Source organism: Canis aureus, chromosome 16 (genome assembly GCF_053574225.1).
Source record: "Canis aureus isolate CA01 chromosome 16, VMU_Caureus_v.1.0, whole genome shotgun sequence".
Taxonomy (NCBI): domain Eukaryota; kingdom Metazoa; phylum Chordata; class Mammalia; order Carnivora; family Canidae; genus Canis; species Canis aureus.
In genome coordinates this window covers 15532317-15549983 of record NC_135626.1, presented here as the reverse complement: position 1 = coordinate 15549983, position 17667 = coordinate 15532317, and the positions used below count along the sequence as shown (strand labels likewise).

General features: G+C 45.7%; 1 protein-coding gene across 5 annotated transcripts in view; it reads right to left on the bottom strand.

The window, feature by feature from the left end:
• The window catches only part of CRK (CRK proto-oncogene, adaptor protein), a 33068-nt gene extending 22005 nt beyond the window's left edge, over nt 1-11063 (bottom strand). For 2 of the 5 annotated variants that reach the window (XM_077851801.1, XM_077851804.1), the window contains exon 1: nt 10670-11059. In XM_077851801.1, coding sequence (XP_077707927.1) covers nt 10670-10910 — 241 coding nt within the window. In that variant the 5' untranslated portion in view covers nt 10911-11059. Of the gene's footprint in view, nt 1-10669 lie in introns of all 5 variants that reach the window. The other 3 variants (XM_077851803.1, XM_077851802.1, XM_077851805.1) reach the window with 3 other exon arrangements.
• Between the last annotated feature and the right edge of the window lie 6604 nt (nt 11064-17667).

The following is a 17667-nucleotide window of genomic DNA, read 5'->3' as shown; positions in this document are numbered from 1 at the left end:
TAATCAGACTTAACCCCCAGGTTAAGCCTTAATCCACATTCAAAATTGAGATATTAAAAAAAAAAAAATTGAGATAGAACCTCCCAAATTTTAATGTTTATGTATATATATGTATGTATATATACAAGGTCATAAGTATACATACACAAGTGTTTTACAGTTACTACAAAGCTTTATAACTTGCCTTTTTATTATGAAATTTATAAATTTCTCCTTTTTAAGAACATAACTTTTCAAGATTTTATTTATTCATGAGAGACACAGAGGGAGAGAGGCAGAGACACAGGCAGAGGGAGAAACAGGCTCCATGCAGGGAGCCTGACATGGGACTCAATCCCAGGACCCCAGGATCACGCCCTGGACTGAAGACACACGCTAAACCTCTGAGCCACCTGAGCTGCCCCAAGAACATAACTTTTTTTTTTTTTTAAGAACATGACTTTTAATAGCTATAAAGTATTCCCAACTTTTCACTAGTGAAAATGCTATTATGAGCATTTTTGTTAATAAGCTTTCCTTCTTTTTTTTAAAGATTATTTATTTGAGAGTGAGAGCACGAGAGGGAGGAGGGGCAGAGGGAAATGAGAAGCAGATTCCCTGCTGAGCAGGCAGCCCAACATGGGACTTGATCCTGAGACTCTGGAATCATGACCAAGCCCACCTCAGACGCTCAACAGACTGAGCCACCCAGGTGCCCCAGTGAAGACTTTTTTTCTTATTCCATTAGGATAAATTCCTTGAAATGCAACTGCTGGATCAAAGGGTAAGAACATTTTATTTTAAAGGATTTTATTTATTTATTCATGAGACAAAGAGAGAGAGGGGCAGAGACACAGGCAGAGGGAGAAGCAGGCTCCATGCAGGGAGCCCGATGTGGGATTTGATCCCGGGGCTCCAGGATCATGCCCTGCCCCAAAGGCAGGCACCAAACTGCTGAGCCACCCAGGGATCCCAAAGAGTAAGAACATTAAGGTTTATATTGCCAAATTGCTCTCCAAAAAGTCTGTACAATTTATACTCCCACCACTGGTTTATGAGTTCCCATTTCCCCCATATCCTTGCCAAACAATATTTTAAAAATCACTGACAATTTGGGGCACCTGTATGGCTCAGTCTGTTACACCGTCTACTTTTGGCTCAAATCATGATCCCAGGATCCTGGGATTGAGCCCTGGGTCAGGCTCCCTTCTCAGTGGGGATTCTGCTTCTCCCTCTCCTCTGCCCCTCCCCCTGCTCATGCCCTCTCTCTGTAATACACAAAATCCTAAAAATAAATAAAAATCATCGACAATTTAATGAGAAAAATCTTTTTTCTTTTTTTTTTTTTGAGAAAAATCTTTTAAAATATCATCTTTGATTCTTTGGTGTTTTTCTTTTTTTTTTTTAATTTTTTTTTCTTTTAAGACTTTTATTTATTCATGAGAGACATACACACAGAGAGAGAGAGGCAGAGGGAGAAGCAGGCTCCATGCAGGGAAGTGGAACTCGATCCCAGGACTCTAGGATCACGCCCTGGGCCAAAGGCAGGCGCCAAACCGCTAAGCCACCCAGGGATCCCTCTTTGGTGTTTTTCAAGTTTACTATTTGTTCTTCTTTGGGGAAAGTTACTTATCCAAGTCCTCTGTTAAGGAAAAATGGTCAATTTATGCTTTTCACTCCAAGAACACTGGTCCACTCTCTAAAAGCCACAGTGGGGCACCTGGGTGGCTCAGGGGTTGAGCGTCTGCCTTTGGCTCAGGTCATGATCCTGGGGTCCTGAGAGCAAGTCCTGCATTGGGCTTCCCATGGGAAGCCTGCTTCTCTCTCATGAATAAATAGGTTAAGATTTTATTTATTTATTCATAGGCACAGAGAGAGAGGGGCAGAGACACAGACAGAGGGAGAAGCAGGCTCCATGCAGGGAGCCCGATATGGGACTCGATCCCAGGTCCCCAGGATCACACCCTAGGCTGCAGGCAGCGCCAAACCGCTGCGCCACCAGGGCTGCCCTAAATAGGTAAAAATCTTAAAAATAAAATAAAATCCACATTGATTTATAAGGGCACCTGGGTGGCTCACTCAGTTAAGCGCCTGACTTTTGGTTTTGGCTCTGGTCATGAACTCAGGGTTGTGGGATCAAGCCCCACATCAGGCTCTGTGTTCAGCAGAGTCAGCTTGAGATTCTCTCCCCCTGAACACAACTCTCTCTCAAATATATCAATCTTGGGCAGCCCAGGTGGCTCAGCAGTTTAGCGCCGCCTTCAGCCCAGGGCGTGATCCTGGAGACCCAGGATTGAGTCCCACAACGGGCTCCCTATATGGAGCCTGCTTCTCCCTCTACCTGTGTCTCTGCCTCTCTGTGTGTCTCTCATGAATGAATAAATAAAATCTCTTAAATAAACAAATAAATAAATAAATATTTAAAAGCCATAGTGATTAATGTGGTGAATATTGTGGTAGCCCAGATGTACTCTAAAAGAAATGAGACCCAATTATTAGGTACAGGGTTAAAAATGACTTCTTCCAGAATGACCAGAAAAAGTACATTTAAAATTTAGTAGTGGGAAAAAAAAAATAAATTAAAAAAAAATTTAGTAGTGGGGGGCATGCCTGGGTGGCTGCGGTTGAGTGTCTGCCTTCATGCTCAGGGCATGATGCCGGAGTCCATGGATCAAGTCCCGCATGAGGCTCTCTGCATGGAGCCTGTTTCTCCCTCTGTGTTTCTGCCTCTCATGAATAAATAAAATCTTAAAAAAAAAAAAAAAAAGTAGTGGGGAGAAATGAAAAGATAAACTTTAGAAGTTAACCAGAAGTCCTCAATACAGAATGAGTACACCCTCTCTTTTTACATGAATGAATGAATGAATGAATGATGGGACGCCAAGACACAATTGCACATTTCTTACATTGCAAAGGTCCATCTGTGGAATTCATGGCTGTAAGCTAAAAAAAGTTAATATCCCACAATCAGTAATGCTGGCTGTCTCTCCAACTCAATATACTGAAATAGATGCCCAGACCCAGGACTACTTATCTACAGTGAACACAACCGCAATAGTTTCAAGTGCTGAACTAGAGAGAGAATTTTGGTTATGAATATACCAGAACATGGTGTTGCTATATTCTGGAGTTTCTCTTCACCCAAATGGATCACTGAAGGATTGTTCTTATTCAAGTCTGGTAAGCAATGAGATACATGATCATTCTGCCTATTACTGCTAGGCTAATTCAGTGATCCTTTAGGCCTGCTAAACTATGCTAAAGGACTGGGTCAGAGCGAGCTCCAAAGAGACCTACTTAAAGCACTGCCTGGTCAAGAAAGCCTCCAGTGCAAAGTGGTAGGGAGGACTCTTACACCAGCAGCGTACCCATGGTTTAGAAAATGATGCTAATGACACCTGGAGAGGAAAGCTCCTTTGCTAGAGTTTACTCAACTACACGCCAAGGTGCAAAATGGTTTTTCACTAGTTGCCTTTTTGGGACAATGATTGGCAGACAGTACTCAGTAAATGTTAGATATTATTGTTGATGAACAAAATTCTGAAGTGAGGGGGGCACCTGGGTGGTTCAGGGGTTGAGCGTCTGCCTTTGGCTCAGGTCATGATCCCGGGGTCCTGGGATCGAGTCCCTCATCAGGCTCCCTGCAGAGAGCCTGCCTCTCCCTCTGCCTGTCTCTACCTCTTTCTGTGTCTCTCTCATAAATAAACAAACAAAATCTTAAAAAAAAAAAAAAATTCTGGCATGAGGGAAAAAGGTTAAATGAAAGCCTATTCCCAGCTTTAAGAAGCTCATAGCATATCTGGGGATATCAAAGCATACACAGTATCATTGGTAGGCAAGAAACAAAGCAGCAGGTCTTAGGAAGACATTATTTCCCTCCTGGCTTTGACTTTCCACTGGAGATGTATTCTTACAAAAAAACAGTAGCAATAACAAATTGTGTTTATACACCAAAATCACCACGAAAGAACAGCTCTGACCATCCCTGAACATTTCCAAGGTGCTCTTTTCACTCTAAAAAGGAAGGTAACCACTCCCTGTCACCAATTGTTATGGTTCCTCCATTACTCTACTAGTCCAAATAAAAACATGCTTTGTGTTTGTTTTTGGGGGGAGGGGAGAAAAGTTTAGAAGAACATATAAGACTACAAAGCCCAGGGGCCTTAGAAAGATCACTGTGAAATTATGAAAAGAAAAAATGGCAGCTCCTCTGTCACAGCTCCTCTGTCATAAACATAAAGGTAGAAGCTGGTTCATTTCTTGCTCAAATGCTGTACTGTAACAAACTGGACCCACAATTTCTTTTTTTTTTTTTTTTTTGGCTTCGCTTGGCAATCCTAGCAGTCACAGAAATACAAGCAAAACACCAAGGAAAATCTTTAATATTCTTTTTTTAATTTATTTATTTTTTAAGATTTGTTTGTTTATTTATTTATGAGGGGGGGGCAGAGACAGAAGCAGGCTCCATGCCTGGAGCCCGACGTGGGACTCGATCCCAGGACTCCAGGACCGCACCCTGGGCCAAAGGCAGGCGCCAAACCGCTGAGCCACCCAGGGATCCCTCTTTTTTTTTTTTTTTTTTTAAAAAAGATTTTATTTTTAAGTAATCTCTACACCCAATGCAGAACTTGAACTCACAACCCCAAGATCCAGAGTTGCACGCTCTACCCACTGAGTCAGCCAGGCCCTGCTCTAATATTATTTATAAATTTCTTCATATTCTTTTTTTTTTAATTTTTTTAAATTTTTATTTATTTATGATAGTCACACACACAGAGAGAGAGAGAGAGAGAGAGAGACAGAGGCAGAGACATAGGCAGAGGGAGAAGCAGGCTCCATGCACTGGGAGCCCGACGTGGGATTCGATCCCAGGTCTCCAGGATCGTGCCCTGGGCCAAAGGCAGGCGCCAAACCGCTGCGCCACCCAGGGATCCCTATTTCTTCATATTCTTTTAAGATTTATTTATTCATGAGAGATACATTAAGAGAGAGAGAGAGAGGCAGAGACACAGGCAGAGGAAGAAAATAGGCTCCATGAAGGGAGCCCGACGTGGGACTCGATCCCGGGTCTCCAGGATCACGCCCTGGGCTGAAGGCAGCACTAAACCGCTAAGCCACCGGAGTTGCCCAATTTCCTCATATTCTAATGATACTGTAATAATTCCACCAGAGGAATGCGTTTTTGTGAACTGCTGAAGCAGTCAGATATATGGCCCATCAACCTTCACTGATCCAAACTCCAGAAGGGAAGGGAAAAGAACATAAATTTCAGATAAGCCCAAACCTCATCAGCTATGTGTCTCCTTTACCCTACTTCATCTCCTTCCAACCACAAACAGCCAAAGGCAGGAAATAAAAGGGCGGGAAAGGAAGGAGATACAGTCAGTCTAGAGAAAAGAACCAATAACCAGTTCTCATTGCTGGGACTTAGCAAACCTTTCTGACTTGTCCTACGTAAACCTGGCTAGTATTCTGAACATGCAGTTATGAACAAACACACTCAGAAATCAAAATCAATGCAAACAGTTAGATATTCTTTTTGGTTTCTGTACATGCTCATTACTTCTAAGCATTTTAACCCTCAGGTTACATCAATCTTTAACAACACCATTCCCTGAAGTTTTATGAAGAATACCTAAAAGCTCTGTGGGCTAAAACAGGCCAGGTCACTTCTGGTATGGGTACTACCACAGCAGCTCCATCATCAGCTTCTTATATCAAAGCATTTCCATTTCCCCTCTTCCTCTTTCCTTAACTCCCACTCCTTTCCTTCTCTTCTGCCTATGATATTTATAAAAACTGCTTAAACACACCCCACCACCTGTCCAATACAAAGGGCTAAAAATGCTGCTGACTTTCATCTGAGGTTTCCCAAGAGGTATCAAATATCTGGTCTCCTAAGCAAATAGAACTTTCTAAAAATGGTGGGTATCAACATGGTACTTTGCAGATTCAGAATGATTGGGTTTGATGAATTCTGGTTCTGCCATTTACTAGCTGTATGAGCTGTTACTTAACTTCTCATGGTGCCAAACACCAATGTAATAAAATTTCTAAAAGTTGCTGGAACATTACAGGTGCTTAATCAAAAGCAAATTCAGCTTAATATCCTGCCTAAACCTCTCAGTTCCTTTAGAAATGTTTGATTAATGCCAAACCCAAAGTCCTCTGTACTGTTTCCCAGAGAAGATTTTACAGTATCTCAAGATGCTTCTTGGTCAAATGCCTGCCTCTCTTGGGAGGGTCATACTTTCACAAGAGCATAGTAAAGGCTGGGAAGTCCTGCAATAAATAAATCTACTTTCTTTTATCATGAAATCCTTTTTCTGTTGTAAACCTTTAATTAACTCACTGAAGACTTCTCCAGAACCACTGGATGGAGGGATACTTTCTGTAATTGAGGAATAAAACACAAGGACCGGGTTGAGAACTGCAAAGATGAGGTACACAAATGAAACACAGACGGTGGAGGTACAAAAAGGCAACAACGGGTAATGAACAGTCCCACTAGATCTCTAGAGAGTGGTTTGGTCCAGCACCACCTTGCAGAGGCAACACAAACAATAACCACTCTAATTTCTGCCCCTCACCCACTAGAACAATAGGTAGAAGGCTCTGAGTTAGGCAGGTAACAACAAGTGCCATCATATTTCTATGTCTTGGATCCAAGGTCCTTTCATACTTCTTGATGCACTCCAAACCCCTCCACCCCAGCACTTACTCTCTTACACATGCTATCTTATCAGTGCTCACCAACCCACACCATGCCTGCCTATGAGCCTCTGAATGCTGAGAACAGTTTTCCATTTTTCTTCAACTCCTGCTCTCCCAATCTCATAGTTATGTATGTACATAAGACTAATACAGCTAATACTAAGTATTTACTACATGCTAGCCCCATTCCTAAGCATTTAATACACTAAAATTCATTTAATCCTCAATACAAACCTATGAGGTCAATATTATTATTTCCTCTCTTTTACAAATGAGGAAATTGAGGCAGAGGCAATTTAAAGAACATGCCCAAAGTTATATAAGTGGTAAGTCGTAAGGAAGATTCAAACCCGAGCTCCAGGGCTCAAACTTATAACTACTCTCCCAGCTCACACTTGTTCAGTTTTGTTGATTGTCTACTGGCCAAGGTCTAGCAATACCTCATTGTTTGAAGAAATGTATGAAGCAATGATTGCAAAGCCTTCCCAAGAGGTCTACCTTGGAAGTCCAACCTGACAGAGTATGACCAGTAGACTTGCCCAAGCTCTGCCTCATAGCCCTGAAGCACAACCAGGGTGCTCCCAGACTATGGCAGCCTGCAGAAGCTACACATCTAATTTAAAAAGATTTACCAGGGATCCCTGGGTGGCGCAGTGGTTTGGCGCCTGCCTTTGGCCCGGGGCGCGATCTTGGAGACCTGAGATCGAATCCCACGTCGGGCTCCCAGCATGGAGCCTGCTTCTCCCTCTGCCTGTGTCTCTGCCTCTCTGTCTCTCTCTGTGTGACTATCATGAATAAATAAATAAAATCTTAAAAAATAATAATAATAAAATAAAATAAAAAGATTCACCAGAAAAGGTTAAAAATATCCGATCCATCCTACCCCATGCCTCTAAAAACTGTATCTGAGCCATTCCATATTAATTCTACCCATGTATTATGTCCACAAAATATGCTATATAATCCTAAGCAAAAAGTTCATTTTTCATCTTCAATTTGCCAAATAAGGATTTAAAAGCCTCATCATTGACTTTTATTTATTTATTTATTTATTAAATTTTATTTATTCATGAGAGACAGAGAGAGGCAGAGACATAGGCAGAGGGAGGGGAAGCAGGCTCCATGCAAGGAGCCTGATGTGGGGACTCAATCCCAGGACTCTGGGATCGTCACGCCCTGAGCCAAAGGCAGAGGCTCAACCACTGAGCCACTCAGGCGTCCCTCATCATTGACTTTTAGATAAAAGACATGTATTGTCCAAATACTAAAGCTAGTTTCTTCTGGTCATCCTTTCCTTTTGGTCTTTAAACAGAACATAGGACCCTGTGACAGAAACAAATCTTCTATGAGCACTGTTCAGATCTCAAAAGGAAAGAGAAAGAAGTACAGAATAGTGTCAGCTCTCTAGTCAGAATTCCGAAGTTGAAAATCTGGCTCAGTCATTTATCAGCTGTGTGACCTTGGGCAAGTTCCTGAATCTCTCTGTTTCCTCACCTATAAAATGAAAATATTTTAGTAAATAGAGATTACAGTATTTCTCACCAGATTGTTATAGACAGAAAATGAGACAAGGCACAGAAAGTACTCAGCAAAGTACTTGGCACAGAATAACCAGTCAATAAATGTTAGCTATTAATACTCTACACGCTTTTCTAAAATTAAAGAAATTCCTCTGTATAGTTTCAAAAAGAAAAGAGCTTGACGGGGAAGCAAGGAGAACAAAGATTAAGTAACCTTTATAAAGACAGCAACTCAATCAATTGCTCTATGTGAAAAACTGGGCACATTACCAGAAACAAGAATTAACACAATGCCTGTGAACTTTCCACACCCCATCCACAAACTCTGGCAATCTTCACCTTCTCTCTTGAGCCAAGGATTTGAACTCCTATCTGTTATGAAAAGGTGGAGCTCAATATCAAGGTAAGCGCAGAGATATAAAGTCATAACACAAAGGTGTGTAGAAAGCTCAAACCAGCAAACCTGCCTGTTGTCATCTCCAAATTTTGCAAAATGCATACATAAAAGGTTGAAAACTGGGGGTGCAGGAGGTTGAAAATTGAATTTCAGTGACAGTTTGACATATTACTGCACTGTAATGCACAACCCTAGATACCAAGAAGGTGGTGAAAAAGCACAACATAGGGATCCCTGGGTGGCGCAGCGGTTTGGAGCCTGCCTTTGGCCCAGGGCGCGATCCTGGAGACCCGGGATCGAATCCCACATCGGGCTCCCGGTGCATGGAGCCTGCTTCTCCCTCTGCCTATGTCTCTGCCTCTCTCTCTCTCTGTGACTATCATAAATAAATAAAAATTAAAAAAAAAAAAAAAAAGAAAAAGCACAACATATCGGGTTTAGGGCAAATTTATGTTCTATCAATATTCCTGTCTCATGTTATGCTATTAAACCAAACAGACTGGGACGTGCCTGGGTGGCTCAGCGGTTGAGTGACTGCCTTCACCTCAGGGCATGATCCTGGGTCTGGGGATTGAGTCCTGCATCGGGCTCCCAGCGAGAAGTCTGCTTCTCCCTCTGCCTGTGTCTTTCATAGATAGATAGATAGATAGATAGATAGATAGATAGATAGATGATAGATAGATAAATAAAATCTTAAAATAAAAATTAAACCAAGCAGACTGAGAAGACCTAGGATACTTCCTGGATTTAAAGATCTCATACTCTTCCTATAATTGATACGTGTTAGCAACAGAGACTGACTATCCCATCTCCCTATTTCTGGCCAGAGTGAATGAATCTAAATTAGGACTATCCCTAAAGGGCAAGTTTGCAAAGGCTGGCTCAGGAGGCTCCTAATTCTTATGAGACTGGCCGGGAGCTAGCCTCAGCTGGTCAGAAGAAAACTGCTTCAATTTGAAAAATGAGAAAGACTACAACTCTTGGTGCTGTTACACAGATGATGGTAATCTGACAATAACCTCAGAATTACTCTGTATTTCACAAATCTCAAGTACTAAGTGCATGAACCTCCTTAACATTCTCCAAACAGCTCTAAAGGCCTAAGTAGGACAGTCACATCTCAGTGATCCTTGGTTAAGAAAGAAAAGGGCCACAGCCCCAACTTACTGAGCAAGAGGCCCTGACATATGACATTGACAATGCTTAAGTCCAATGAAATTGGAAGTTCCATTCACTTTCAAGGAAGGGACTGTTTCCACTGGCTTATTTCCTGGGAGGGGTGTGGGGGCATAGAATCTGTCCTCCACAAAATACCCTGAAAACTAGAACCCTCTAATTGTGGAAAAGAGTCTCTGGACGCCAAGATCTCTTGGACACGGTCAGCTGGACATCAACTTGTTCTGGGCTGATCACAGAGGGCTTACTTCTGTCACCAAGGCACTTAGCTCACCACCTTCGTCCTCCGCGGGGGAAGAGGACAGTAAAAGTATTTTGGAAAGATGCCCAAGAAAGGAAAAAGCTGACCGGTTTCCTGAGGGTGTCTCCATCCCTCCGGGCTAGTATGTGGTGACTTCCTATCAAAGGCCAGCAGGGGAGAATAGCTCTCCAAACCAAACCCGGCTCTCTAACAGTACAGGAAATGTTTCAAGCCTAAAAAGCCACTTGTAGGATTATCGAATTCATCCTGGGAACCGCTGCCAAGTGATGCCCCCGCAGTGCCAATATCCCCCTCCGCTCTTTGTCCCCACGTTGCCCGCCCTGCCCTAGTGCCTGGCCCCGGCGCTAGCCCCACCCTGGGGCCGAAGCAGTTCCCCTTCCCCTGGGCTGTCCTCCCAAGTCACACCCAGAGGCCTGGGTCAGCGGCTCCTCCTCCACACACACACAACCGCCAGTGGTGGGAACGAGCCCGGGCACCAAGGTACCCCCATGCCAGGGTCGCTCCAGCCCTCTGCCCACGTCCCTCGTGGAGGCTAGCTCGCGAGGGGCAGCCGGTCAGGCTGGCGAGTTCCGCGGCCCTCACCCCGCCCGGGGCCTCCCGTCCCGTCCCGTCCGTCCTCACCGGGCGGAGGCTGGGCGGGCGACGGTGGCACAGACGGGCGCGGGCCGCTGCTGTTGATGATGTAGTGGGAGACGCGCGAGTTCTCGGAGACGCTGAGCACATAGTCCCCGGGGCTGGTGCTCGAGTCCCGCACCAGAAACACCCCGTGCCGCTGGCCCTGCAACAGCGCCACCGCCTCCTGCCGGCTCAACCGCCCCCAGTACCAGCTACTCCGCTCCTCCGAGTCGAAGTTGCCCGCCATGGCCGCCTCCGCGCCTACACGCTGGGCCGCCGCCGGCACGCGCGCCCCTCCTGCCCCGGCGCCCGCCGCCCAGCGGACCGGCTCGGGTCTCAGCTTCACAGCAGTGCCCGAAATGGCGGCGGCGGCCGCGGGCCTTCCCCACCGGAAATGACGCGCACCTTGCCCCCGCGAGGATGCCGGGAAGGGGACCGCAACCCGCCATGGGGAGAAGGGCAAAGGACAGCTCGGGTGCGCACTGCGCATGCGCCGCCGTGTGCGTCGCCGCCTGGCGGGGATCGGGACTGCAGGGGATGGAGGGGCCAAGTCCAGGGCCGGTGGTAGGGGCTCAGCGAGGAGTCGGCGGAGGTTTGTGTTTGCGGTTTTGGCCACGCGGCTCCAGGGTTCGAGTTCCTGGAAGGCCCGGGAATTCTAGGCAGCAACTCCGAGACACAGTTGGACTACAAAAGATGTATGTGGCCTCAGGGCCTGAGCTCCTGGAGACTTTGGTCCTTTTCTGGTGGTTCCTCCATCTTCTCTCTAGACTGGCTTAAGTATTTTGTTTGCACTGATTGACTCAGCAGTTACTGACACCACATTTGCTCTGTGGGTGCAAAGGTGATCAAGGTTTGGGCCCTGACCTCACAGAATTCACAGACCAGTGGGAGGAAGCAGGAACAATGACAAAGGAATTCCAAGCACTGTGAGAGGGAACCAACCAGGAGCTCCAGCCCAGTCTGTAAAGGGATTCAGTCCTCCACCTACCAGAGGAGGTGGCTTGAGCTGAATGTTGAATGGCCAGTAGGGGAAGAGCATGCAAGACAGAGAGAGCAGAATGTGCCAAGCCAGGAGTTCTCTGGATTGAGTCTTTCAAGTCATTTGCCCAGATTCTTCTAAACACTAGTCGTGGCCAGGGGTATCCTCTATTCTCCTTACTATCATGATCTCTGTCTCTGTATTCCATATCTGTATCTGTATTCCTGTGAACAGCCTGTTCACTGGTGCCCTGTAGACTTGCTGCTCTAAGTACATTGCACACATCTGACAGTGTGTGCTTTCTAAATTACAACTCTAAGACTGTTCCTACCCTGCGCACAACTTTTAACAGTCTCCAGAACTGGGACGCCTGAGTGGCTCAGTGGTTGAGCATCTGCCTCTGGCTCAGGGGGTGATTCTGGGATGTGGGATCGCATCCCACATCAGGCTCCTTGCAGGGAGCCTGCTTCTCCCTCTGCCTACATCTCTGCCTCTCTCTGTGTCTCTCATGAATAAATAAATAAATAAAATCTTAAAAAAACAAACAAACAACAGTCTCCAGAACTTAAAATTCCCAGTTTAGGTCACAGCATAAAATGAGGTCACAGTGTCCTCTTAACAGCTCCTACATGAACCTTGTGTTTCTTTTTTCTGGAATACCCTTTCACTCCTTTCTGGATCTGAATCTCAAATGTCTTCTCTTTTTTTTCTTTTTTTTTTAAGATTTATTTATTTAATTATTCATGAGAGACACACAGACAGAGGCAGAGACACAGGCAGAGGGAGAAGCAGGCTCCATGCAGGGAGCCTGATGTGGGACTCGATCCCGGGACTCCAGGATCACGCCCTGGGCTCAAGGAAGGTGCTAAACCTCTGAACCACCCAGGGATCCCCCTGTCTTCCCTTTTTTAACCAACTATTACTTCCTCTCTGCATCCATAGCCCTGTGTCCATATTATTTCCATTACAGTTCCTACCCATTGTACTGTAATCCTTCATTCACAGGTCTGTCTGTGTCCTACACTAGAACTCCTCAAAGGCCACACATCTAGTGTAGGAGGCACTACGTAAATGTTACAACAGCTACCATTTATTCAGGGAATACTGCCTGCCAGGCATAGCGCTAACTGCCTTTAGTATGGATCATCTCATTTAATCCTCTTAACAGCCTCATGGGTGGTATTTTACAACTATCCCCATTTTACAGGTGAAGCTCAGAGAGGTTAAGTTATTTGTCCAGAGACACACAGCTGCTGTGTAGGGAGCTGGTATTCAAATCCTAGAAGGAGCAGAGAGCTGTGGTCACGGTGCTGTATCCTCAGCAATGCCAATGCTGGAATAGGCATTGATGAGGACAGGAGGTTGGAGGAGGATGGCAGAAATAGACATTAAAGAAAAAAAATATATCAGCCCTGGATTTTGATCTTACATGAAAAACACACCTCTTCCGGATCTACTGCACACACCCCTGGGCCTGCTCTGGGAAGGGAAGGGGAGTGAAGGCACCTTCCCTGCTGTGACTCATTGTGACCCTGGCTTAGTCACAGCCTGTTACCACAAGCCAGTAGCAGAAGCCATCCCAGTGTGAATTCTGGCTCTTTGGGAAAGAGAGGTGTCTGCTCTTCACTTCTCCAGAATGGCAGAGGTTTGAGGCGGGGCCTTACCCAGAGACTGCTTGTGGGTTCTGATTACAGAAAATGGACTTGAAAAGAATAAGGGCAAAATAAAGAGGAAGAAAGGAAGGAGAGAAGGGAAGGAGGGAGGAAGGGAAGAAATAGATCATAACCAAGATGGAGGGGCTCCCTGGGTGGCTCAGGGGTTTAACGCCTGCCTTTGGCCCAGGGCGTGATCCTGGAGTCCCGGGATCGAGTCCCGGGATCAAGTCCTACGTCGGGCTCCCGGCATGGAGCCTGCTTCTCCCTCCTCCTGTGTCTCTGCCTCTTTCTCTCTCTTTCTGTGTCTATCATAAATAAATATATAAATAAACAAACAAACAAACAAATAAATCTTAAAAAGAATAACCAAGATGGATAATAAGCAAGGAGATTGGCAAGGAGGGGAGACCCTGACCCAAGGGACTACTTACATGTGTTTTTATTGGAGCACAGAGAGGACAACATGGTAGGAACAGAAGTGGCCTTGGGACAAATTGAAGGCAAGCCCATCCTGCCCCTACTTCCTTTCTCTTCTCCTCCTCCTCTCCCCTTCATACATTCAGGATTTGCAGCTAAAATCGTCATACACACACACACACCTGATAAGCTTGAGATCTGCCCTACAAAGAATGTGACCTTCCTGGGATGTCTGGGTGGCTCAGTCGGTTAAGCATCCAACTCTTGGTTTCCGCTCAGGCCACAATCTCGAGGTTGTGGGATCAAGCCCCGTGTCGGGCTCTGTGTTCAGTGCAGAGTCTGCTTCAGATTCTTTCCCTCTCATTCTCTCTCTCAAATAATAAAAAAGTCTTAAAAACAAACAAACAAACAAACAAACCCTGTCAGAATGCCTGGGTAGCTCAGCGGTTAAGCACCTGCCTTCGTCTCAGGGCATGATCCTGGAGGCCCTGGGATCGAGTCCCACATTGGGCTCCCTGCAGGGAGCCTGCTTCTCCCTCTGCCTATGTCTCTGCCTCTGTGTGTGTGTGTCTTTCATGAATAAATACATAAAATCTTTAAAAATAATTAAAAACTCTGTAAAGTTGAAAAAGAAAAAGAAATTCTCTCTCCCTCTCCCTTTGCCCCTCCCCCTGACTCAAGCTTGAGCCATGTCTGTGGGTGCTCTCTCAAATGAATAAAATCTTTTTTTTTTTAATTTTTATTTATTTATGATAGTCACAGAGAGAGAGAGAGAGAGAGAGAGAGAGGCAGAGACATAAGCAGGCTCCATGCACCGGGAGCCCGATGTGGGATTCGATCCTGGGTCTCCAGAATCACGCCCTGGGCCAAAGGCAGGCGCCAAACCGCTGCGCCACCCAGGGATCCCTCAAATGAATAAAATCTTAAAAAAAAAAAAAAAGAAAGAAAGAAAAGAAAGTGACCTTCCTGCTTAGGAATGGCTCCTGGTACTGGGGTAGGGGTGGGGGGAGTTACCTGGAAGAGGAGCAGAAGTAAAATGGGAAAAGAAAGGGAAGGCTGCTGAGTGAAGTAAGTCAGTCGGAGAAGGACAAACATTATATGTTCTCATTCATGTGGGGAATATAAATAATAGTGAAAGGGAATATAAGGGAAGGGAGAAGAAATGTGTGGGAAATATCAGAAAGGGAGACATAACGTAAAGACTCCTAACTCTGGGAAACGAACTAGGGGTGGTAGAAGGGGAGGAGGGCGGGGGGTGGGAGTGACTGGGTGACGGGCACTGGGGGTTATTCTGTATGTTGGTAAATTGAACACCAATAAATAAAAAAAAAAAAAAGAAAGAAAGGGAAGGCTGCCCTGTTCAAGAGAAAACACACCAAAGTCCTTTATTCCATACACTCCTAACTAAAGAAAGGCATTCCTTATTTTAGCAGTGGAGAAGCAGGGAGTCAATGACCTGCCTACATCTTGCACTGTGTTGTCTAAAGTAATCAGAGGGGGAATCCCTGGGTGGCTGGGGATCCCTGGGTGGCTCTGAGGTTTGGCACCTGCCTTCGGCCCAGGGCGTGATCATGGAGTCCCGGGATCGAGTCCCATATCAGGCTCACTACATGGAGCCTGCTTCTCCCTCTGCCTGTGTCTCTGCCTCTGTGTGTGTGTGTGTCTCTCATAAATAAATAAATAAAATCTTAAAAAAAATAAGTAATCAGAGTTGTGCCATACAACTGTGCAGGTTGTGCACTGCACAACTCCAGGGTACTATGCAAATGGAATCTTCTGGAGTTGGGCTATTCATACACAATTTTCCTTAAAAAAAAAAAAACAAACTAGAAAGATTATTTGTATCAAGATGACAAAAATATTGCTATTTAGAGAGAAAACTGACAGGATCACCTTCCAAAGTGTGTGTGTGAGAGAAAGAAAAAGTGGGTGAGTTTATAGAGGTACAATTCATATTAGTACAAAAATACTACTCTGCCCTGTTCTCATCCATGTATGAAGACAGGGAGAAAGAAAGGAGACACAGAAATCTCCAAGCCTCTATTGGAGTTTCTGAACTATGAGAAAGAGAGATGCCCATCTCCCAGTGGGTAGCCCTTCATTTTGCAGAGACAAGGATCAGTCTTAAACTGTGTAGAGATGGGGCACCTGGGTGGCTCAGTAATTAAACATCTGACTCTTCATCTCAGTTCAGTTCAGGTCTTGATCTCAGGGTCATAAGTTCAAGCCCCGAGTTGGGCTCCAAGCTGGGCGCGGAGCCTACTTAAAAAAAAAAAAATGTGCAGAGGCAGACAGTAGGCAAAAGCTCTGTGGAAAAATGTGAGGGGACTCCAAAAAGGGTCTTGGGGAAGACAGCATGCTGGGAACCAAGGCAGGAGGCTGGACCGTCCCAGAAACATCGATGAGATGTTCCCAAGTGGCAGCATGCTGTAGGACTGCTGAGCATGCGTTGTCTGCCTTGCTGTGAGGTATGTGCCTCTCACTGCCTCCATCCTTTAGGAAAGCTGCTCATACAGATGCACTTGTGGGAGGGCATCCAAGAGAAAGTGTCAGCTTGCTCATCTCCGTCCTCTCAGAGGCGAGGAAGTCAGGAGCACCTGAAGCAGGTAAAATGAAAATATGCCTATCTTCCCTTCTCCCACTGCCCATTCCTCTCTGGCTCCACTGATTCTTCTTCTTTGTCTTCTGACAAGTTTCCTCCACACTTTGCACTTGCTGTTTCTTCTGCTGGCTACCCATGGTCCCTCTCTCACCACTGTCAGCCTTCTGCCCTACGTTGCCCTCTCAGGGAAACCTTCCCCTGCCAGTGCATTTGGAGCTGCACACTGCACAGCCACCTTTCCCTCTTCCCCTTCTCTGCCTTTTTTTTCTAAAGATTTTATTCACTTATTCATGAGAGACACAGAGAGAGAGGCAGAGACCTAGGCAGAGGGAGAAGCAGGCTCCATGCAGGGAGCCCGATGTGGGACTCGATCCCAGGACCCCGGGATCACGCCCTGAGCTGAAGGCAGATGCTCAACTGCTGAGCCACCCAGGTGTCCCCAAAACCTTGCTTTATGGAGCTCATGTTGTAGAGTAGAAGAGGAAAATAAAGCAGAGGGATGCCTGGGTGGCTCAGTGGTTTATTGAAACTCAGTGGCTCGATCGAGTTTCACATTGGGCTCCTTGCATGGAGCCTGCTTCTCCCTCTGCCTATGTCTCTGCCTCTCTCTCTGTGTCTCTCATGAATAAATAAAATCTTAAAAAAAAAAAAAAAAGGGATCCCTGGGTGGCTCAGCGGTTTGGCGCCTACCTTTGGCCCAGGGCGCGATCCTGGAGTCCCGGGATCGAGTCCCACGTTGGGCTCCCAGCATGGAGCCCGCTTCTCCCTCCTCCTGTGTCTCTAACTCTCTCTCAATCTCTGTGTCTATCATGAATAAATAAATAAATAAATAAATAAATCTTAAAAAAAAAAAAAGCAAGGTTTTGGTGGTTTTTTTTCTTGCTATATCCCAAGGGCCTGGCAGAGAGCCTGGCACACAGTAGGCGTTAGGTAAAAACTGGCTGAACAAACAAATGGAGAGTCAAGCGCAGGCTCTCGTCCAGAGCCTGAATTAGCCTCCTGCAATTGGCAGGTATCTCCTGGAGGGCAGTGGACTTCCTGCAGTATGTGAGCCAGGGGTGCAAAGCATTCTTGATGACATCTGCAAGGACAAGGGTCTTCGGTTACATGTAGGTTATGTCTGTGACGTCACCCTGGCATACATTCCAACCTGCTAGAGAAAGGAGTCTTGCTCCAGTTGTAGAGCTAGTAATTACACCCAGCGCAATGCTTATCTTATCTGTAGGCTTCTTGCAGCCACTGTTACTACTGATAGAGTGGACAAATTATTGTGGTGCTTTTATTCTGTAATTGGGAGGGGTAGTGTCAAATCTAGGTGTGCATGGGATTGTATCAAGCCCAAGATAGTCAT